This window comes from Cololabis saira, chromosome 7 (assembly GCF_033807715.1).
Source record: "Cololabis saira isolate AMF1-May2022 chromosome 7, fColSai1.1, whole genome shotgun sequence".
In the NCBI taxonomy this organism is placed as follows: Eukaryota; Metazoa; Chordata; class Actinopteri; order Beloniformes; family Belonidae; genus Cololabis; species Cololabis saira.
In genome coordinates, this window is record NC_084593.1 from 5802151 (window position 1) to 5826869 (window position 24719).

General features: G+C 39.9%; 1 protein-coding gene across 1 annotated transcript in view; it reads left to right on the plus strand.

Annotated features, from left to right (window-relative positions):
• fat2 (FAT atypical cadherin 2) overlaps positions 1-24719 on the plus strand; it is a 228217-nt gene that overhangs the window by 125914 nt on the left and 77584 nt on the right. Inside the window, 2 exon segments of the mRNA XM_061726486.1 lie at positions 987-1220; positions 7944-8333. Coding sequence (XP_061582470.1) covers positions 987-1220; positions 7944-8333 — 624 coding nt within the window.

The following is a 24719-nucleotide window of genomic DNA, read 5'->3' on the forward strand; positions in this document are numbered from 1 at the left end:
TTAGACCACTGAGCAGCCTGCAGCATCCACGAATCTAACATTGTTGGTAATTGTCGGTCAAAATCATCCCCCCTGAAATAAAAACGGTCAAAATCATCCCCCCTGTAAAACTGTCATCCCCCCTTTCCATCCCTTATGTCATTTCATCAATGAATGTGGTTTTACTGCTATTTCAACATTTAGAGTCATCACCAGAATAATAACACCAGAAAAATAACTTATTTGACTATTTTCACCTGTTTCAAGTAAATTTTCACTTGAAATAAGTAGGAAAATCTGCCAGTGGGACAAGATTTATCTTCTTATTACAAGCAAATAAATCTTGTTCCACTGGCAGATTTTTCTACTTATTTCAAGTGAAAATCTACTGGAAACAGGTGAAAATTGTACCTTTTTTTCCCCCTCCCTCTCCCCATCCCTCCCCCCGCAGTTATCGTCATTAATTTTCCCTTGGAAATAGCAAAAAAATAAATAATAATAATAAAAATTAAAAAAATAATTAATGAATAAAAATAAAAAGATAGTAATATAGTGACATAACAAAAAAGTAGTAGTAGTAGTGAGAAAATAAAATAAAAACGAATTATTTCTTAGATCAATGATTAGCAATTCCAGTAGTAGTCACAAGTTATACTAGTAAACACTTGAGTGGGAATGTTGTCATATATCACCCCCAGAGTTATATACCAATGTTTTAGTAATTAGGCTGTTACTATTCTCAGGGATAGAAAAATCACAAACAACGAACAACAAAGACACCAGCTCAGTCCTTTGGAAATACTCTCAAATTTTCAAAATAAGTAATAAATGGTTGCCAGCTCGAGAAGAACCTTTCTAATGAACCTCTAATTGTAAACTTTATTATTTCCAATTTTAAGAAATCCATAATATTACTTTTAGGTTTTTAACAGTAGACTGAGGTCCTGAGTTGTTTAATGTTTTAATACTATCAAAATAAAAGCTGAAAATGTCCACGTGTCCACCAGGGGAGCTGTTCACTCTGGCCGTGTTGGACCGCGAGAAGAACTCGGAGTTCAACCTGGTGGCGAAGGCGACGGACGGCGGCGGCCGGTCCTGCCAGGCCGACGTGCTGCTGCTGGTCCAGGACACGAACGACAACGCGCCCACTTTCTCCTCCAGCCACTACGAGGTCACCGTGTTCGACAACACCACGCTGCGCACGCCCGTCGCCGTCGTCTACGCCAAGGACCCGGACACAGGTGAGTGGTGGGCGGAGCCCAGAGCTGGTAGAGCAGCCAAAAACTGTACTCAAGTAAAAGTTAGAGCTGGGTATCATCACTGACCTCCCGATACGATACGATTCCGATACACTAGGTCCCAAGACGATACGATTCGATACGATATTGATATTCTGGTTACAATAAGGGAATAACATGATCCTTCCACGCGCCACGTCCGGCCAGAGAAACCCTACCGTGCCTGGTGAAAAGAAGCAGCCTGCTCACTCTTCAGGTTAAGGAGGAGACTTGAGCTCAGTGCAGGGCCTCCCGGGGTTGGTAAATGGAGCAATGCCCAGGACTGACTTAGGTAGGAGCACTGGGTGATAAAATGGGGGAAAAAATCGGGATTTAAAAAAAAAAAAAAATTTTATTTTTTTTTTTTTTTTTTTTTTTTTTAAATCGAAACTTGGATTTATGTATCGATAATCGTTCCTACACATGCATATCGATAAAATATCGATATATCGATATTTTTAACCCACCCCTAGTAAAAGTACTGTTACTTCAGAATAATATGACTCAAGAAGTAAAAAGTAGTCATCCAAATAATTACTTGAGTAAAAGTAAAAAAGTACTTGGTGAAAAAACTACTCAAGTACTGAGTAACTGTTGAGTAACGTCTGATTTATTTTTTTAACACAATCATTCAAACAGACAAAAGTACAAAATAATCATCTTCAGGCAAATTAAATCAATAAAATAATAAAATAAATTAATATTAATTAATATTAATTAATAAAAAATAAAAAATAGCTTAAATTAAAATAATCATCTTCAGGCAAATTAAATCAATAAAATAATAAAATAAACTAAAATGAATACAAAATAGCTTAAATTAAAATAAGCTTAAAGTAAATTCAAGCACTTTAATAAATAATAAAATAAATAAATAAAATAATAACAGAATAAAAAAATAAATTAAGCAGAAGTAGCACAAAATTTCCAGCCTTTGTACTTTTCTTTTTTAACCAGGCAGAACTAGAACAAACATGAACTCATAGAAACTCTGTGTGTGTTTGAGTCTGTGTAAATGTGACAAAACATGCAAAAACAAACATTTTCCCCAAAGAATCACCCAGTGATGTCATGAGATTGACGCGTACGTGGATAAAAGGGATAAAAGAAAAGTAACAGCTCAACGTAGCCTAATGTAGCGGAGTAAGAGGAACAGTTTCTTCTTCACAAATCTACTCAAGTAAAAGTAAAAAGTATAGTGATTCAAAACTACTCCTAAAAGTACAACATTTCCCAAAACTTACTCAAGTAAATGTAACGGAGTAAATGTAACTGGTTACTAGCCAGCTCTGGCGGGGCCAGCACGTGTACAGAACATTCTGCTGTTTCCATCAGGTCACAACTTGTTGAGAAAAATAAAATAAAACAACTTTGTCTGGTGTCAGGAATCCTTTCAACGCCGCTGAGCACAGACCAGCTTTTGTGTTCTTTGAACAGAAAAGGTTGGACTGATCCTGAACATAATAAGGACCTAATCCGGACTTTTGTGTTCTCAAACACCCACCGATACTTTTCCACCGTGTCATTCCAGCTGTGTTGGCAAAGCGGCCCAGAATTGAACCTGAGCAGTGTTGGCTCTTACTGTTTAAAGTTTCTGTAAAAGCGCCACACATCTCATGTTCGGTCATTTGCTTTTAACCCAGTTTAAAGGTACAGAAGAGACTTTTACACGACCTCCACCATCGTCCCTTATGCACTTTAAACACACGACATACAGGACTGTCTCAGAAAATTAGAATATTGTGATAAAGTTCTTTATTTTCTGTAATGCAAAAATGTCATACATTCTGGATTCATTACAAATCAACTGAAATATTGCAAGCCTTTTATTATTTTAATATTGCTGATCATGGCTTATAGCTAAAGAAAACTCAAATATCCTATCTCAAAAAATTAGAATATTCTGGGAATCTTAATCTTAAACTGTAAACCATAATCAGCATCTTGCAATATTTCAGTTGATTTGACATTTTCTTTTTTTTTTAATTGCATTACAGAAAATAAAGAACTTTATCACAATATTCTAATTTTCGGAGACAGTCTTGTACATAGCTTTGTGGTTTTCTTTTGTTCAGACAAGGACCAGAGGTCTTACCTTCAAACTTTTCTGACAGTTTCAGCAGAACTTCCGCTTTCTTCAGAGAGATACACAACATACATGTTACTAGTGTTGTTTCTGTCAGCCTGTTTCAATTTTAGTTTTAGTCTAGACTTTGGGTCAAGCTATTATTTATTTACTGAGGAGAAGATGCAGGGTCCGTGTACTTCGTTTTTAAAAACCTGAATATGACCCCTGGGTTACTCTGTTTAAAACCCGAATATTGGGTCATGTAAACACCAAACGGAATATCCCCATCAAACGGAACAGGAATTTGTTTTCTGCTCATGTTCTGTTCACAAGGAATCCTGGTCTTTTGAGTCCAGGAAGTTCTTATAAACACGGAGAAACCAAGACCAGGAGGAGACTAATCACTTCATAAATGTAATGAAGGATATGAACATTTCTGCATTTGTAGACGGTAGAAAGTACCGGGATAGAAGATTTACAAGAAGGTGAGCGAAAAGTTGCGCGAAGCAGCATTTGTTTTGGATTTGGATACAGGAAGAAGAAGCGGAAATGACGGTAATTGCGTCTTGATGTTCTCCGTGCGTCGCTGGTTTGATCCAGATATCCTGAATGATTAATTACCATGTAAACGGAATATTCCCAATGTTTCAGTAACCGGAATATTAGCAATAACCTGAATTTTGACTGCATGTAAACGTAGTCATTGTTGATGTTTCTGCCTTCACTGACTTTAATAATGCATTAATAACGCATCTCAGCAGATCTGGGTCTGCAGAACTCGTGTTACTTCTGAGCAGAGCGTGTGCACACAGGAGGCGTTTTCCTCTTCTGGGTCGATCGTAAACAGGCCAGACTCACAGAAGCCCCTGATTATTCTATCACTAACCTGTTCTGAGTGTTTTCATTATTAATCCTTCCTTTGTTTGCTTTTTCTTTTTTTTTTTTGCTGCACCTTCATGTTTCCCTGGGATTCCTTTCACACACGTGGTGTTTGCTTGTCTTCCAACCACGGTGGGGATTTAGGAGCAAAAGCTTTATTAATTCTTTGCCTGTTGATGGTTAGTTTAGGGTCGGAGCTCCAGACGTTTCCCCGTGTGGAAGCGGCTGCAGAGCCAACGTCAGTGCGGGGCATCTAAGCTGTTCTATGTCAACTAAATGATGGAGTGTTTCATGTCACAGTTTACACAAATACTCCCACAAGTGCAGAGCGTGCACGCAGCTGCGCGGAGATGGATACGGGAACCGCTCCTTCAAACCTGCAGCAGCTTGTCTATGGAGCCAAATCAAGGCCAAAAGTTTTGCTAATTTGAAAATAAAATTGTAATTGAAAAACTAAGATTTGAACCTGAAAATTCAAGTTTTGATCATGAATTTATTTTTTTACAGTTTAATTTTTTTTTTTTTCAGTATCAGATCTTTTTTTCAGTTTCAGATCTTTTTATTTCGGTTTCAGATCTTTTTTTTCAGTTTCACATCTTTTTTTTCAGTTTTAGATCTTTTTTTCAGCACGATGTGAAACTGAAAAAAAAAGATGTGAAACTGAAAAAAAAAAATTAAACTGTCAAAAAATAAGTTCATGATCAAAACTTGAATTTTCAGGTTCAAATCTTAGTTTTTCAATTACAATTTTATTTTCAAATTAGCAAAACCTTTAGCCTTGATTTGGCTCCATACTCGTCCTGTTCATCACAGCTTTCTCACAGACCAACACGTGCACATCGATCAGCCTGAGCGTTTTTTATTTAGTTTGATCAGGAAAATATGAGGAAAGCTCTCATCCCTGATGATCCAGGACTTATAAACCCGGCGGCCTTTACCTGGCAAGGCATCTTCACATTTGTTTGTTCAGTTAACTGAAAAACAAGGCAGACGCTAAAGATTTGTGTTGGCCTTTTAGTTGTGGCTCATCCCAGAAGTCTGGATGATGCAGAACACTACGGTGGCCGACATGCGCCAAACGCACTGCAACGGCCTAATGCGTCTCAGTTCAGGAAAATGGCTTCAAGTACAGAAACGATTCAAATTCACAAACTCAAAACAAGGTACAAAAAGAGGAACGTGGTGCAAATGAAAAAACGTGCTGCAAAAAACAAAGACAAATGCAGCATCATCAAACGCTGCAAATAGAGAAACGATGCAAAGCACGGGGTGTATGCGGCCTTGTATCGTCTGGTGTAACGTTAAAATATAATAAAGAAACGTCTCGTAATGTACAGCGTTGTACAGTGATATAAACATCGTAGATAAATATAGTCAGATAAAAATCACATTACTGTTCCCGCATGGATGTAAACACTGTGGTTCAGTCAGAGCGCCCCCTGCAGGTTTGGAGACTTCCGGTTGTAGTGACCGGTTATGAAGCGTTTTTCTTTTGAAGATGGTTTCTTGTTTTATATCGTTTTGAGCTTTGCATCGTTTCTCTATTTGCAGCGTTTGATGATGCTGCATTTGTCTTTGTTTTTTGCAGTTTTTTCATTTGCACCACGTTCCTCTTTTTGTACCTCGTTTTGAGTTTGTGAATTTGAATCGTTTCTGTACTTGAAGCCGTTTTCCTTAACTGAGACGCATTAGGCCGTTGCAGTGCGTTTGGCCCTTGTCGGCCACCGTAGAACACCACACTTTTCTGTGCAACTCCACCGTGCAGGCGTCTGAGCTGCAGGTTACTGAAGAAAAAGTGGAGGTTTTTCATTACAGGATGTAGAAAAGTCAGGAAAATGGGAACTGAGTGGAAATGTGCACATGCACACTTCATCCTGATCTCAAAAGGCTCTCTTTGAAACTACACTTTGTTATGAAGGTTTTCCACCTCTGTTACAGCCTCCTCCAACATCCACACATGCTGCTGTTGTCGTGTTTCATGCCGTGCATTGTTCTCTGTCCTCAGTGTGTCCAAAACACACTTTTCTGAGAAACGTGCAAAACAGAAGAGGGAAGAAAACACTATGATTCCTTCATTACAACGATAATCCCGAGTTAAATAAGGGATTAAACCCATATTTTGGAAGCAGGTGAGCTGAGACGGATTAATTCAGGTTCTCCCTCAAAGCCTGAGCAGCTATGCAGCTCGGACCGCTGATTCAGAGGTGTTGACTGATAGAATCGCAGCCCAATGTCTCACAGCATTAATTCACTTTTCTGCCCACACAGAGGAGATTTAAGGCAAGGCAAGTTTATTTGTATAGCACAATTCAACACAAGGTAATTCAAAGTGCTTTACATCGACATTAAAAGCAGCAAGACATAATTAGACAGTAAATAACAAATAAAATGAAATAAAATTATGATAAAACAAGGTAAAATAATAAAAAGCACAAGTTGCTGATTTAAGAGTACACTTAAATAACAAATAAATGAAATAAAATGATAAGAAAAGAGGTAAAATAATAAAAAGCACAACTTTCCTAGTGTAATATGGTCCCGTTTCCTGGTGTTTGTAAGGACCAGAGCTGGTAGAGGAGCCAAAAACTGTACTCAAGTAAAAGTACTGTTACTTCAGAATAATATGACTCAAGTAGAAGTAAAAAGTAGTCATCCAAATAATTACTAGAGTAAAAGTAAAAAAGTACTTGGTGAAAAAACTACTCAAGTACTGAGTAACTGTTGAGTAACGTCTGATTTATTTTTTTAACACAACCATTCAAACAGACAAAAGTACAAAATAATCATCTTCAGGCAAATTAAATCAATTAAATAATAAAATAGATTAAAATTAATAAAAAATAGCTTAAATTAAAATAATCTTAAAGTAAATTCAAGTACTTTAATAAAGAATAAAATAAATAAAATAATAACAGAATAAAAAAATAAATTAAGCACAAGTAGCACAAAATTTCAAGCCTTTGTACTTTTCTTTTTTAACCAGACAGAACTAGAACAAACATGAACTCATAGAAACTCTGTGTGTGTTTGAGTCATTAAAAAAACTATTCCATAAAATCCAATAAACAAAGTTTTTCCTGCATTTTCTCAGAAACTGCTCATTTAATCCTCCGACGTATATAAATACACGTGCACTCACGTGTATGTGTGCTTAATCAATGAATTATATTACTTAGTATTTAATTTGACATAGGCTAAGTAAACGAATATAATTAATATTTTTCAACTGTTAATATATTTCCACATGTATTGTTTTATTCCCTTTGGATTTCCAGCGTTATTGATCCATTTATCACTGTTTTTAAATCACCTCATTTATTCTGTTTTTCTCGCTCTTGTTACGAACTCATTTGAAGCAGAGGATTTATGATGATTAAAACTCTGCTGCTTTCATTTTCACCTCTCTTCTTTCTCGGTTTTCTGTGTAAATGTGACAAAACATGCAAAAACAAACATATTTACCAAAGAATCACCCAGTGATGTCATGAGATTGACGCGTACGCGGATAAAAGGGATAAAAGAAAAGTAACAGCTCAACGTAGCCTAATGTAGCGGAGTAAGAGGAACATTTTCTTCTTCACAAATCTACTCAAGTAAAAGTAAAAAGTGTAGTGATTCAAAACTACTCCTAAAAGTACAACATTTCCCAAAACTTACTCAAGTAAATGTAAGGGAGTAAATGTAACTCGTTACTACCCAGCTCAGCCCCCGCCTTTACAAACCCGTCTGTGTTTCCGCAGGTATAAACTCGGAGGTGAAGTATTCCCTCCTGGCCGGCGACGACGGCTACTTCTCCCTGGACGAGTTCTCGGGCGTCCTGCGTCTGGAGCGACCTCTGACCCCCGACACCCCGCCCACCTTCGAGCTGAAGGTGAAGGCCACGGACCGCGGCCTGCCTCGCCACCTCTACTCCGTCGCCACGGTGACGGTGGACGTGGTCTCCCTGGACGACTACCAGCCCGTCTTCCTGAGCTCGGAGTACACGGCCCAGCTCCCAGAATCCCTGGCGGTGGGCTCGGAGGTGCTGAGCGTCTCCGCGCTGACCAGAGACGGCGGCGGACCCGACCCCATCTCGTACCGCATCATCTCCGGCAACAAGGACGGACGCTTCCTGCTGGACGCAAACACAGGTCGGAACATTTCTACTCTCATCCTTTTGAAAAGCGACAACAAAATTATTTTACACGTAAATGTGGGTTCATACGGAAGCGTATTGCATTCACTTGAGAAAAAAAAAATCGGCTCTGTTTTTTTGAATTAACGAGATAAAATTTTAATAAAAAAAAAAATCTTCTATGTTTTTCTGAATTAACAACATAATTATCTCAGAATTCCGAGAAAAGTTTTAATGAGAAAAAAAAAATCTGCTCTTTTTTTCTGAATTAACAACATAATTATCTCAGAATTCCGAGAAAAGTTTTAATGAGAAAAAAAAAATCTTCTCTGTTTTTCTGAATTAACGACTTGCAAGAATCTGTCATTCACTTGAGAGCTGGATTTCATGGAAGCAAACATATTCCTGTCCAGTTTAATCCAGTTTTATTTTCATTTAAAAAAACTATCCCATAAAATCGCAGACAGGTCGGAACATTTCAACTTTCATCCTTTTGAAAAGCGACAACAAAATTATTTTACGCGTAAATGATTTTGATTTATTTTTTATTTTTGTACATGTAAAAAAAAAACAACACTTCATGAGAAGTTTAAGAAAATAAAACAACAAAACAAAGAATTTCATCCTTTAAAACTTGCTATCTTGGTTTACATGTGCCAAAAAAGGAGTAGGAAGAAGTGTAAACTTATTTAGTCCTACCTCCATTCACTGATCATTTAAAGGGGACCTATTATGAAAAACACGTTTTTTCTTGTTTTAACATATATAAAGTGGTCTCCCCTCACCCTGCCAGCACAGGGGAGACAAAATACCATGAATTTCTGCAAGGTCTCTGACCCCCGCCGGCCAGAGTCCCCCAGTGTCACGTGGTTTTTTTTGAGCCGATTAAAATCTGCTCCCGTCGTGACGTCACGACGGGAGCAGATTTCCAGAGGTTCAGCCTCCGCTGCTGAAACCACGCCCACAACCAGCTCTCTCCCCGGCTGGAGCGGCGCTTCCTTCAGCCAGTCGGACGCGGCGCCGCGGCGGAGCGGATCCGGGTTAAATCATCCAGGTTCCCGGGTGGTTTGGGAGCTGGGTCCTTGGGGGTCCGTCCCAGGTCGGACCAGCTTCACTCTCCGAGATTTTCAGCGAAATCTGTCTGTTTGATCCCCGGTAACGGGCGATGCGCCGTGGATGCGCTCCGGAGCGATCTGTGCGCCCGCCGTGGCGTTGCGGCGCCCGTCGCGCAGCATCCGCCGGGCAGATCCGGCTGAAATTGCGCTGGTCGGTCCCCGGGAGTCCCTGCTACCAGTCCAGGCCGGTTCCTGCGGTCCCGGCCGGTCGGAACCGGTCAGATTCCCTGGTTAAAGCCGCGGTGATGCGCGCTGCACCAGCAGCGCTGCTCCCGGGCGCCCGGCGTGTCTCCGGGGCCAGCGTTCAGCATCCGCCGGGCAGATCCGGCTTAAATAGTGCATAAATGTTATTTATATACAACTCATATTTTATTTTTTTAACAATAAAGTTGCCATTTGTGAAAATTCAGTGTTGTGATAATTTACAGGCTTGGGCTGCTCTGGCGGAGCGAGGTTTATGCTCCTCCCCTGCTACACGTCATTCAGGGAGCCAATCAGCACAGAGCCTCATTATCATACCCCCCCCTTCCCTAAAAATGAGGCGCAGAAAAAGAGGTTAGAAGCGGTAAAACTAGTGACAGGGCCCACAGGCTGGATTTATGATTTATGTAGAAAAAACAAGCTTTAGATTGTTTTTAAGACATTCAAGGCCTGTTTAAAATATACATTAAATGCCATAATAGGTCACCTTTAACCTCTATTTATAAATATTCACACACCGCTAAATAACATTATTATTATTATTATTATTATTATTACATACTGTGATTATACTCACACACATACTTATACATGAATATAAATGTGAGTTCAGGTGAGGAATTTATAGATAAATTAATGTGGAAACATTAAAAAAACTATCCCATAAAATCCAATAAACAAAGTTTTTCCTGCATTTTCTCAGAAACTGCGCATTTAATCCTCCGACGTATATAAATACACGTGCACTCACGTGTATGTGTGCTTAATCAATGAATTATATTACTCAATATTTAATTTGACATAGGCTAAGTAAATGAATATAATTAATATTTTTCAATTGTTTATATATTTCCACATGTATTGTTTTATTCCCTTTGGATTTCTAGCGTTATTGATCCATTTATCACTGTTTTTAAATCACCTCATTTATTCTGTTTTTCTCGCTCTTGTTACGAACTCATTTGAAGCAGAGGATTTATGATGATTAAAACTCTGCTGTTTCATTTTCACCTCTCTTCTTTCTCGGTTTTCTGGCCTGATTTGGAGATTAGATGAAGCTTAAAACCCAGAAATGAAGCGGCGGGAGTCACTTAGAAATGCTGCTGCTGCTTCTGAGCGACAGTTTAAGATTCTCCCCGAAGTGGAACATCTCGTCTTCCTGTCCTGCTGTGGCTGTTTGGCCGAAAACTCTGGTTTTATCAGAGTTTTTGAGCTGAGAACAGCTGGATCAGACGTTAACGTTTCACATCGTTAAACCGAACAGCGAGCGGGAAATTGCAGAGTGGAGTGACAGGGGATGTTTCTGTGACAGGGACTTCTTGTACCTGACGTTTGGATAGAGCAGGGGACGGCAACACAAAATGTTTTAGAGCCATATTGGACCAAAAACACAAAAAACAAATATGTCTGGGGCTGCAAAAAATGAAAAGTCTTGTATCAGCCTTAGAATGAAGACAACACATGCTGCATGTATCTATATTAGTTATAACTGGGGGAAGATTTTTTTTTTCATTATGCACTTTGAGAAAAAAGTCAAAATGTCGAGAAAAAAGTCGAAATCTTGAGAAAAAAGTCGAAATGTCGAGAAAAAAGTTGAAATGTTGAGAAAAAAGTCGAAATGTCGAGATTAAAAAGGAAAGGAAAAAGGAAGAAAAAAGGAAAAAAGAAGAAAAAAGGAAAAAAAGAAGAAAAGGAAAAAGAAGAAAAAATTATGCACTTCGAAATGTCGATAAAAAAGTCGAAATTTCGAGAAAAAGTCGAAATGTTGAGAAAAAAGTCGAAATCTTGAGAAAAAAGTCGAAATGTCGAGAAAAAAGTCGAAATGTCGAGATAAAAGTCAAAATTTCGAGAAAAAAGTATAAATGTCGAGATTAATGTTGAAGTACAATCTTGAGAAAAAAGTCGAAATGTCAAGAAAAAAGTTGAAATGTTGAGAAAAAAGTTGAAATGTCGAGATTAAAAAGGAAAGGAAAAAGGAAGAAAAAAGAGGAAAAAAAGGAAAAAAGGAAAAAGAAGAAGAAAAAAAAAGAGCCGCGGGTTGCCGACCCCCTGGATAGAGAATAATTGGAGCTTCGACTCCTTGTGTGCAAGAACATCAGCTCTCTTGGTATCAGTGAAATAAATGAAAAGCAAATATCTCAAAAAAGGAGGTCTAACTCCAAGAACGAAGTATCCCTGGACGATCTCAGAGGTTTATCTGTTGCTGTCAGAGTAAAAGAACTACGTCTGAATCCACTGAGGGAACGCAGAAACCATGAAGCAGGACAAAAAAACAAAACACACGCTGAATTTGACTTCCTGCAGAAGTTGCTGGAGGCTGTTTCTATTCAGCATGTGACATTTATAACAAATAAAAGAATCAGCTGGGGTTTAAAAGTGGGTTTGAAAGTCATCAGAAGATGTGGGCTGGTCACATGACATGAATTCAGGAGGAAACTTCCTGTCGGGCACAACGTCGATGAGGGAGAGGGAGCCGTAACCAGAAACCAGAAAATACAAAGGTGCTGCAGCGGCAGCTCTTACAAAGAACCTCGGGCGGTGTGTGTGTGTGTGTGTGTGTGTGTGTGTGTGTGTGTGTGTGTGTGTGTGTGGGTGTGTGGGTGTTGCTACTCATGGAAATCTACAACGGTAGCAATATTGTAGATGTATTTCCTTTCCCCCAGTGCGTTTACATGCACACGTTGGTAAAACAAATAGGTTTCCAGCTGCTGATAGTGAATGAATCACTTATCAGACATTAATAAATTGAATTATTTAGTCAAAATTTGACTATTTTATTACAGAATTACCAATAAAACTATCAAAAACCCATGAACATATATTTTTAGTATTGGAAATCATATTTAGCCGATGTTTCATTCGTTACAGTGCCGCCTTGTGAAACTACGGGATCATTGCAGTTAATGAAGAATCCTTGTTCTCTTTCTGGGAACTTACTGTAGCAGCTGCTTGAAAATCAACAATTGTAGGAGTTCACGGCGTTTGAACTTCAATTAAAAAGGAACTTGAGTCGCCACGAACAGTGACCACATTAGCTCTGCAGTGATGTCACAGCCGTGACGTCACAGCCGTGATGTCACAGCGTTACGATGACATGAGCATGCTTCACTGGTCGTGGTGGTGCTGCATCGGCCGATCGTAGTAGTAGTAGTTTATTTGGTCGATCAGTTTCAATTTATACAATACATTGCATTTAATTTCCTTTCGTAGGAAAGAAATAATTAAAAAAAAAGAATTAAGGAATAAACCGACCAAAAGGTGTAGCTGAAGCCTAAACTTATTGTGCCTACGCTTTTTAACTTTGTTTACTTCATAGTTGATACTAATACAAGGACAAACAATCTACAACAACAAAAAACAGCAAAGTAAACACACATGCAAAACAAGAAGGAAGACAAACGTAAATATGACAGAAAAATCAAGTAAAAATAGACGGATCTCAGAAAAACAACTAACAGAGAAAGTAAATAATCAATGCTTAGAGGAAACAAAAAAAACAATCTCTAGAAGAGTGAAAACAAAAGGAAACCAAAGACCAATCATTACATTTTTTGGTATATAAATATTATTATAACAACAATTATTCTTATTATTGTAATCATTTCATATAGTATGGAGCATAATAAATATATATATGTGTATATAGTTTTGTATCACACTAATGTTCTGTATCTTTCTATTATATTGGATTTATACATCGTTTTAAATTTATTTATTGAACGACAGTTTTTTAATTAATTATTTAGGCTGTTCCATATTTAACTCCTGTAACTGATATGCATCTTTCTTTAGTATTTATCCTGGTTTTGGTTCTATTATCTATGGCAGTCTCTCTAGCTGGAACAGACTCTGGTACAGGATGGAAGGAGATGCTTGTGTGCCTTATACATTAGGAGTGCAGTGTTTAATTCAACTATATCAATTCATTTTGAGGATTTGAGGTCAATAAACAGTGGGTTTGTAGGCGAATAATAATCAGACTTGCTAACAGTTCTAATGGCTTTCACAATAGCTATCGCCGTTATGAACAACGGGTCTCTGTAGGCAGCTGTTCTCGGACCGTGGTTACTTCTGTAGCTCTGGTTGAGGACACAGTTCTCTCAGCTGAGGCTCATCTGCAGGTTAATGGGCTGCACCATTTCTGCATTGGGACAACACGGGTTCCCGTGATGAAGGTTATCTGTGTAGCTGTGAGAGACGCCGCTGGAAGGCTGGTCGGCATCTACCAGTGTATCTGCGTCCAGGATACCTGAGTGACGGCACTTTGAATCGATGCACATCAGTGTGCTGCAACATTATGGAGCCTGAGTCTTTGCAAGAAGATGTCGGTGATGAAAATACAAATAAATGCCAAAGCAACCAGCTCACAACCCTAGTATGAAGCAGAAACAGACTCACGGTGACAACCTTAACCCTTTACTGTCTTCAGGTCAAAATGACCTAATTCTCAGGTCCTTCTTTCCTCTTTTCTCCCTTCCTCCCTCCCTCCCTCCCTTCCTTCCTTCCTTCCTTCCTTCCTTCCTTCCTTCCTTCCTTCCTTCCTTCCTTCCTTCCTTCCTTCCTTCCTTCCTTCCTTCCTTCCTTCCTTCCTTCCTTCCTTCCTTCCTTCCTTCCTTCCTTCCTTCATTCATTCATTCCTTCCTTCTTTACTCCCTTCTTCCCTTCCTCTTTTCTCCCTTCCTTCTCCCTCCCTTCCTTCCTTCATTCATTCCTTCCTTCCTTCCTTCATTCCTTCCTTCTTTACTCCCTTCTTCCCTTCCTCTTTTCTCCCTTCCTTCTTTCCTGGTTTCCTTCCTTCCTTCCTTCCTTCCTTCCTTCCTTCCTTCCTTCCTTCCTTCCTTCCTTCCTTCCTTCCTTCCTTCCTCCCTTCTTCCCTCCCTCCTTCCTTGACCTGAAGACAGTACATGGGTTAAAGGGATCGGTGTCGCTGCTCCCCTGTTTGTTTGTTTGTTTAAGTGTCATATATTAATTATATGATCATTATTTCTCCAAACATGAACCGTTTCTGTTATCCCCCTGTGAATATTTGTGATCGGTGATGGGCGCGGCGCCACTAAACGTATCTGTGATACAGTCTGAAGTCTCCATGTATCATGTGTTTATATCATTCTGCGTTTGGTTTTGACAAGCAGCAGCAGGAGCTCACGCAGGCCCGGGCACGACAATGATCTCGTCATTAAACTGTCAGAGTCACAGTAAGTCCACGTTTCTGCAAACACGCTCTGCAAACGAATGCTGCGTTTAAACGATGCAACAATTATACGCCTGTTAGAAAATGGCTCACTAACATAAAATCTTGCTATTTTTTAATTATATTCCGGTTCGCTTTAAACTCAACAGATAATCATTCACCTAAATACAAGCCGAACTTTAAGTAAAGTAAGTAAAACTGCTCAACACAGAGATTCAGGAGTTCACCTGCTTTGCAGGGACAGGAGACGCCTTTTATCTGTGCATGACCAGAACTCCTCCTTAACCCCTCTGTCCACTTCTCTCTCAAATACATATACGCTCGGGCAACGTTTCCTTTGTGCCTTCCTCCGAGTTGTATTTCAGATCGGCCTCCACGTTGGTTCCAGCCGCTGCTACCGTGACCTCAGCCGGCGTCTGCTGACGACACCAGGTCACCTCGTTGACTGAACGCGCTCTAAACGACTCTAATTCAGATCGTCTATGGAGCCAAAAGGTGAACACCTTTCAGTGCAGATTCATCGCTGTTCAGTCCACATCTCCCTGGCTGGAGAGTTAGGTAAATACATGTCCCTCTCGATGGTGAAGAGAGTCAGAGACTCGTCACAGCAACTCTTGTGAGTGTTGTTGCTCTTGCTGATCTTTCTGCTGCTTTCTTACAAAACAGCAGTGGACGAAGACGCTGCAGGAACAAGAGCGGCAACGGATGGCAACGGCAAAATTCGTCCGTCTGACACAAAAAAGAAAATAACAAAGTGTCTCTGCCCAAAAAAGCGTCTAACATAGAATCACTCCTGGTGATAAAAGGTGTATATTTTCTTGCAGGGGGAATGCACCACTGGTCCTGCTTGAATGTTATTAATTAGGAAATGACACTTTGGCTGCAGCTTCTGTGAGCAGCAGAGAGATGCCGTGACACCAACCAGGTGGCAAATGAACACTGGTCTTTGTTGCGAAATCTGCAAGCTGTCACAACCTGAAGAAAGCAAATGAGAGGGCGTGTAAGCGAGCGGTGTTCTGCTGCCTCTGATGCTCCGACACACCTGTTGACCCAGGGGTCGGCAACCGGCGGCTCTAGAGCCGCATGCATCTCTTTAGCGCCGCCCTAGTGGCTCCTGGAGCTTTTTCCAAAATGTTTGACGTTTTTTTCCTTTTTTTCTTCTTTCTTTTCTCTTTTTTCCTTTTTTTCTTTTTTTTCTCTTTTTTTCTTCCTTTTTCCTTTCTTTTTTAATCTCGACTTTTTTCTCGAAATATTTCCCTTTTTTTCTTTTTTTTTTCTTTCTTTTTTTTCCTTTTTTTTTCTCCTTTTTTTCCTTTTTTTTCTTTTTTCCTTTTTTTCTTTTTTTTCCTTTTTTCCTTTTTTTCTTTTTTCCTTTTTTAATCTCGACATTTGGACATTTTTAAAAATAATAATTTTTCTGGTGATGACTCTAAATGTTGAAATAGCAGTAAAACCACATTCATTGATGAAATGACATAAGGGATGGAAAGGTGGGATGGCAGTTTTACAGGGGGATGATTTGGACTGTATTTATTTCAGGGGGGGATGCCGTCCCACCTCATCCCCCTCATCTCCCTCAACTCCAGTACTGCCTGACACTGTGTGTTAACTGCATGTCAGCACGTCGCGCCGCCTGGGCACGCGGAACAACACGTTTCCAGCTGTCACAGCAACATCCGCAGGACAGAATCCATCCCCTGCTATGCAGAGCATGTAAGAACATGAAGTCCTGGTTATTTTGGCTGCATATTCTCCTGAAAATCTCTTTCTTTCATGTGTTAAAAAAATTAAGTGAGGGGCGAACAACCCCCACCGTTTAAAACCGAGGAAGAATTTCAACAGAGAAGTTAAACCTTAACCCTTGTGCTGTCTTTGGGTCAAGGAAGGAGGAAGAGAAGAAGGGAGGAAAGAAGGAAGGAAGGGAGAAAAGAAGGAAGGGACGAAAGAAGGAAGGGAGGAAAGAAGGAAGGAAGGGAGGATGGGAGAAAAGAAGGAAGGAAGGGAGGATGGAAGGAAAGAAGGGAAAAAGGAAGGAAGGAACCAAGGGAAAAAGGAAGGAAGGAAGGAAGGGAGGGAGGAAGGAAGGAATGAAAGAAGGGAAAAAGGAAGGAAGGAAGGAAGGAAGGAAGGAAGGAAGGAAGGAAGGAAGGAAGGAAGGAAGGAAGGAAGGAAGGAAGGAAGGAAGGAAGGAAGGAAGGAAGGAAGGAAGGAAGGAAGGAAGGAAGGAAGGAAGGGAGGGAGGGAGGGAGGGAGGGAGGGAGGAATGAAAGAAGGGAAAAAGGAAGGAAGGAAGGAAGGAAGGGAGGAAGGGAGGAAGGAAGGAAGGAAAGAAGGGAAAAAGAAAGGAAGGAAGGAACGAAGGGAGGGAGGGAGGAAGGAAGGAAGGAAGGAAGGGAAGAAGGAAGGAACCAAGGAAAAAAGGAAGGGAGGGAGGAAGGGAAAAAGGAAAGAAGGGAAGGAAGGAAGGGAGGGAGGAAGGAAGGAAAGAAAGGGAAAAGGAAGGAAGGAAAGAAAGAAGGAAGGAAGGAAGGAGGAAAGAAGGAAGGAAGGGAGGAAGGAACGAAGGAAGGGAGGAAAGAAGGGAAAAAGGAAGGAACGAACGAAGGAAGGGAGGAAGGAAGGAAAGAAGGGAAAAAGGAAGGAAGGAAAGAAGGGAAGGAAGGAAGGGAGAAAGGAAGGAAAGAAGGGAGGGAGGAAGGAAGGAAAGAAGGGAAAAAGGAAGGAAGGAAGGAAGGAAGGAGAGAGCAGGAGGAAAGAAGGAACAGGAGAATGAGGTGATTTTCAGGGTTAAATAACGAGAAGTCCTTCGTGACGACCTTGAAGAAACTTCTTCAGGACACGGTCGAGCCTTTGAGCCTTTGAGCTTGTTTCAGTCCCACTGACTACAAGATGAAAAAGACCGACTTCCCGGCTTGTTAAGAGCACACTAGAAAATGTAATGGCTTTTTTGTGTTTGGTGTCCTTAGAATTCAAATAAACTATTGATCCTGCGTCACCGGGACACTTCTCCAAGGATGCTCGTCAGGACGCAGCTGTAAACAGTAAATCCCACACTGGCCTTGGATCTGGGGCTGTTTTGCAAACACTCGACACACAGTTTATCGTCCGGGAGACGCCAGACGGGGCTTACCCATCATGGCAGCGCGATGTGTCGTGAATCACTGATGTGCTCGACAGGTCACACATCTCTCCGTGGCTGAAAGTTAAGCGCCGTTGTCACGCCGGTTAAGCTCATCTGACACCCAGGAGCGACAAGGATGGCGCAGTTGCACGGCGAAACAAGACGGCAGACGTCTGCAGTCGTATCACTGGTATCACCAGTCTCATTAGTCAACAGAGCACTTGATTTTTCTACTCAGCATCTCCCGATTCAGTCACTACTCATACTTTTGCAAACAAAAAGAGTTCAGAGAGCATGATGTTTAGTCTTTTTCATATAAAACACTTGTTTTCTCAGGTAATTGGTTGAATGATTCCTCTTGTAGAAGACTTGTGGAAGTAGTGTACATTAATCTGTTAAAATAATTAAATGCCAGATAGACAATAGGGCTCCTTTTTTTTCTGGATAGTATACAGGATTGTCTCAGAAAATTTGAATATCGTGATAAAGTTCTCTATTTATTGTAATGAATTTAAAAAAACAAAAATGTCATACATTCTGGATTCATTACAAATCAACTGAAATATTGCAAGCCTTTTATTATTTTAATATTGCTGATTATGGCTTACAGTTTGAAAACGAGATCGAGAGTATGATTAAAACAGCACGTCGGTTTGTCCACTTTTTGTGAGATACCCATTGATTCTAGAAGAGAATTGAAAGCTAATTTAAGATTATCGCTTTCAACATCCATATGAATATTGAAATCACCCACTATGATGGATTTATCTGTACTGATCAATAATCCAGAAAGGAAATCTGAAAATTCAGACAGAAACTCTAGATAAGCACCAGCAGGGGGCCGGTACACTACCACTAACACAACTGGCTTCTCTGATTTCCTGCTTGGAGATTTCAGACTAAGCGTGAGGCTTTCAAATGTATTATAATTGCACTTAGGTTCAATTTTTGTTTGGAGACTCGAGTTATAAATTGCTGCGACTCCTCCACCTCGGCCCGTGTTTCTAGGAATGTGATGATTAAAGTAGCCGGGCGGAGTCGATTCATTCAAACTAACATACTCTTCCTCCTTTAACCATGTTTTTGTTAAGCAGAAAATATCACTCCTGCTCTCTGTAATTATATCATTTACTAACAGAGATTTTGAGCTTAACGATCGTATATTTAGTAGTCCTATACTGTCCTGTAAAATAAATAACTTTATCACAATATTCTAATCTTCTGGGACATTCCTGTATTTCAGCCTTGTTAGATACCAAAAAAAAATAGTTTTATATCGGGTGGTAGCAGAATAAATCTGCTGCAGCATTTAAAAAGTTCTTCCAAAGCACTTCACGTTGACCTTCTAAAATCTGTACTTCACCGGCCGTATATTTGTTTTCACAATTAAAGAAGTGACATCAAGAAGTGCTCAAGCTGACAATGACAAACAACCCTGGGCCCGTTGCTCCTCTCTGGGAAGTCGTTCCCCGCTGCGCGCTATGACAAAACTGCTCGGAGCAAAAACACTGAGCACAAAACTGGAAGCCTGGCTGATGAAAAACCTGTCAGCAGGGAGCACAAACAGCTGTAGGTTCATTTCAAAGACTCGCCATGCAGCATTGTAAGTCGGCGCTTTAAATCTATATACTATAAATCACGTTAGCATGGTTGCTGGAGCTGCACCAACATGCCTGCTGCAGACAGAAGTGACGGCAAAAAGCACCGCTCAGGTGTTAAACAGATCAACCGTAACATGCACTAGGTTACATTGTTATTTCTAAGAAATAAAAACAGAGAAATGAAGACGGCCCCTGATTCCTACCGTCAGCTTTTCTTCATGGCCCCTTCTTCTTCTTTAATGTTTAGTTTATTTTGAGGTCCCGCTTCTACGTATCCATGGGCCATTGCGACGCTTTGATATTCTTCTGCAGCTATTCTGCTGCAGACTCTCTATTTCCACCTGAAGGACCAGTTTCAGCCTGATGGCTTCGTGTTTGACTCTATCTCACAGAGGAGTTAAAGGGGACCTATTATGAAAACCAGGTTTTTTCTTGCTTTAACATATATAAAGTGGTCTCCCCTCAGCCTGCCAACTCAGAGAAGGAGGAGAGCAACCAAATTCTGCAGTGTCTGTACTAGGGTTGCCACCCGTCCCGTAAAAATACGGAATTGTCCTTTATTTGAGAAAAAAATGTTGCGTCCCGTATTGAACTAATACGGGACACGATTTGTACCGTATTTTCATGAACTTTTACACCATATTCTAGTTGAATTATTGAAATAAATGAACTTTTACACAATATTCTAGTTGAATTATTGAAATAAATTAACTTTTACACCATATTCTAGTTGAATTATTGAAATAAATTAACTTTTACACCATATTCTAGTTGAATTATTGAAATAAGTTAACTTTTACACCATATTCTAGTTGAATTATTGAAATAAATTAACTTTTACACCATATTCTAGTTGAATTATTGAAATAAATGAACCTATACACCATATTCTAGTTGAATTATTGAAATAAATTAACTTTTACACCATATTCTAGTTGAATTATTGAAATAAATTAACTTTTACACCATATTCTAGTTGAATTATTGAAATAAGTTAACTTTTACACCATACTCTAGTTGAATTCTTGAAATAAATTAACTTTTACACCATATTCTAGTTGAATTATTGAAATAAATTAACTTTTACACCATATTCTAGTTGAATTATTGAAATAAATTAACTTTTACACCATATTCTAGTTGAATTATTGAAATAAATGAACCTATACACCATATTCTAGTTGAATTATTGAAATAAATTAACTTTTACACCATATTCTAGTTGAATTATTGAAATAAATTAACTTTTACACCATATTCTAGTTGAATTATTTAAATAAGTTAACTTTTACACCATACTCTAGTTGAATTCTTGAAATAAATTAACTTTTACACCATATTCTAGTTGAATTATTGAAATAAATTAACTTTTACACCATATTCTAGTTGAATTATTGAAATAAATTAACTTTTACACCATATTCTAGTTGAATTATTGAAATAAATTAACTTTTACACCATATTCTTCACCTGTAGCTATATTATACATCTGGGCTGATGTGGACATAGGCGGATATTTCAGTTGCTATATGGTTGTCTGTCTGTACAGTCATACAAGTTCAATGCTATTAAAGCACTTTACACTTTAAATCAAAGCATTTAGTTTTTTCATATAAAATAAACACATTTTTATTCAGTTTAGAAGTTTTGGGGCTTTTTTTTTGGCTCCTGTGCTGCTGAAATCAGGGCGTCCCTTATTTCTATTTCTGAAAGGTGGCAACCCTAGTCTGTACAGCCGCCCCCGGATGATCCCTCCAGTGTGATGTGGATCTACGAGCCGTTCAGATTTGGCGCATTTTCGTTACGTAATGTTGAAGAATAATATAAAATCCAGTTCAGGAATCCGCTGTGGGGTTGAGAGTTTTATTTCAGTAAGCCGGCGGTGGGCAGACCAGCACAGATCGTGTCTGAAGTTGGTATGCCGACCCAGAGAGGTTTGGCAACAGGGCTTTTATACAAAAAGTTCAAAGCACAGACAGTAAGAATCAACAACCAAAAGGTGAAAGACAAGAAGCAATTAAAAGCTATTTACAGTCAGATGTGATCGTTCAGTTGGAACTAGCCCATAGTCTGCCAGGAACTCCACCCATGGCATCTCCGTGGATCAAGTCCTCGTCTCCGCAGGGGTAGGAGGCCGAGGTCACTTCCAAGGCACCGTCCCAGCAGGGGTGTATGTAGCTCGAACTTGCGTGGCAATGTGTCTCAAGCAGGTGTATGAGGCTGAAGCCACTTGCAAGGTGTCGTCCCTGCAGGGGTGCAGGAAGCTGACATTCAGGTCGACCACGGTGCTGTCACAATGCCTCATCAGTAACCAAAATGCAAACCACGCCCACAACTATAAAACCGTGTAACTGCATGAGCGTCCGACTATCGTAGCACTGCGTAACATCGGACTCTCTCTGTCCATCTCCCTCCAGCAGCTGCCACTTTAGTGAGGTTTTTGTAGTGAAATGAGGAGGAATCATAGAGATAACTTCTCTATCTTTCAACTAACTGGATCAGCCGTTCCTCATCCATGACTGTTTCCTACAGCGCTTTCAACCGGCTTTCAACGCGAGCGGCAGGAAGAAAATACAAGCAGGGTGTCTGACAAATGTTCAGCTCAAAACGCTGCGTCAAGTTAGGACAGTCCAATAGAAAATAAAGCAATGGAATTCATTTTGTCGCTGACGCTCGCTCGCATCGAATAAAGCCTGAATTATGGTTCCACGTTAAATCGAAGCAGAGCCTACGGTGCGCGTCGCCGCGTACCCTACGCCGTAGGCTCTGCCTTGGTGTAACGCGGAACCATAAATCAGCCTTAACTCCGCCGGCCGGAGCTTCGTGTCATCGTGTCAGACAGCCAATCAGCACAGAGCCTCATTATCATAGCCCCGCCCACTCAGAATCCCTCATAGACAATGGGGTTAGAGAATGAGGTGATAAAAACATGGTTTAGAGCAGGGCTATTCAATTGGCGGCCCGGGTGTTGGGGTGTTGGAAAAAAAAAAAAATTCTTTTTTTTTTTTTTTTTTTTAATAATATTTTTATAACTGGCTACTATGGACTAAAATGGTTGTGCTCAATGCTTAATATAATATTCAAATAAGGAAATCTTGGTGGAAAGTGGTGCTTTGTCATTATGGCGTGTTTTATTAAAAGTAGGTCAATATCAACTTCATTAAGTTTGCTCAATGCATGGTTTCAAAATGAACTTGCATTCAAAATAATATTTCTTTATCTGAATATTATATTTAACATTCACAATTACTAAATCTGGAGACAATTAATACATAATTCATATGTAAACTAGATATATTCAAATGTGTAATACAAATGTATTATATTTACATAAGTCTTCGTCTTTGAGTGCAAAATACATTTTGAAAACCCCCACATTTTCAAATTGTTGCGGCCCTCTCCATACAGTCCTTTTGCAGATGTGGCCCCCGGCCGAATCTAGTTGAATACCCCTGGTTTAGAGGCTGAATTTCTAATTTATTTAGCACAAACAATCAAAAGCTTGTTTTTAAGACATTCAAGGCCTGTTTAAAATAGGGATTAAATGCCATGATAGATCCCCTTTAAAGCCCGTCCACAGCGGCGGCGCGTGACCATCACACCTCCACCACCGTGGCCGTCTGCTGGGACGGGGAGTTTTCACCAGATATGGTGCATTGCTCGGGCAGCTACTCCATCTGTTTCTCCCAAAGTTTCTTCAAAACCAACTTCTCTATTCACTATATATGTTATTTTGTCTTTTTTCTGGTTGTGGTGCCATGCACCGTTAAGATCTAACACACGAGCAGACGCCTGCTGAGCTCTCGGGGTTTTCTTTGAGTATTATGGACTGCTTTGTGGTCACCGTCTCCCGGGAGGATCTGCAGCGCTCCCGAAAGCTTCCCACTGGTGAACCGTCCTTCCTGCAGCAGAACGACGGAGTTGGAATCTTCTCACCATGACTTTACAACCCCTGCCAGGATAAAAGGCAGGAAAACCAGCTTTTTTTTTTCAAAATCCCTGCTGACGTCTTTCCATCTTGGGTTTCGTTGTTTTTTATAGACATGCTCGCGGATGCTGATGATAAATTAATCACACGGGTTCGATGAGGAGCATCAGGCTGCAACTTTACCGCCTTAATTCCCATGAGTACGCGTGTCCTCGCCGCTCACACGCTGCTCACACGCTGCTCACACGCTGGCTCTGCATTTTGTCATATTCATTCATTTATTTATTTATTTTATATCGCTGCTTGAATCCCATTCAGAGTCACAGAGCGTCCCGTCTCACATAGCGTGCCATTATTCATCAGAGGTTGCTTTTACCTCATTTTATAACCTGGCAACCACAAGAAGATTTATTTTGTCCTCACACTTGAATCTTTAGTGTTTTTCTGCACATGACTAACCCTTTATAAAAACCACCAACCGCATCGGCCCGTTTGCCTCTGCTTGCAACGTACGACTTATTAAATACAAATAGTCGGCCTGTGTGACAGCATCTGTTTCTAATTTGTTGACTTTTAACATTTTGGGCAAACTTGCAGAACGTTGCGTCAATAAGAATTTATTAGTCGAGAAAAGCTCCTTTCTCACAATGAATCAGGAGCTTCGCTTTCATCTCTGTGTGCTTTCTCCCATCACTTTCCAATAAGCTGCCAATACAGCTATTTCCTTTGAAAAGACACCTTATAAACTTTTATCCCCGGGAACTCGCTACTACTTCCCTAAATCTTTGCTTTTTTTATTTAAAAAACAAAAAAAATCAATGTTTGGCATTCTACCTTTTAAGGATAGATCAATGTCTGTTTCCGTTTCCCATTATTATGAATCAAAGGCTCATAAACGCGAGCCAGATGCGACTGGAGAGCGATGTGAACATAAAAGCCAGCATTTGTTACATCAGCTAAAGTTATTGCTCTCTCACGAGGAACTCAAACCGCATTCAGTCTGTAAGCATATTTATATCTATACGAGCAGCAGAGATGTCCCGTCATAATAAAAATGATTAACTGGGATGAGGCGGTCCAGTTCAAAGCCAAAGCTTTCTTAGATTAGAAGAGAGTGAAAAGACATTATATAACAAATGAATAATTAAAGCAGCGTGGATCTTTTTCTGGCTCAAACTGGAAATCTCCTCGTTCTTACAAGAATCAATACGGCGAGTTGTGAGCCGTGTGAACGAGTTGCAGATT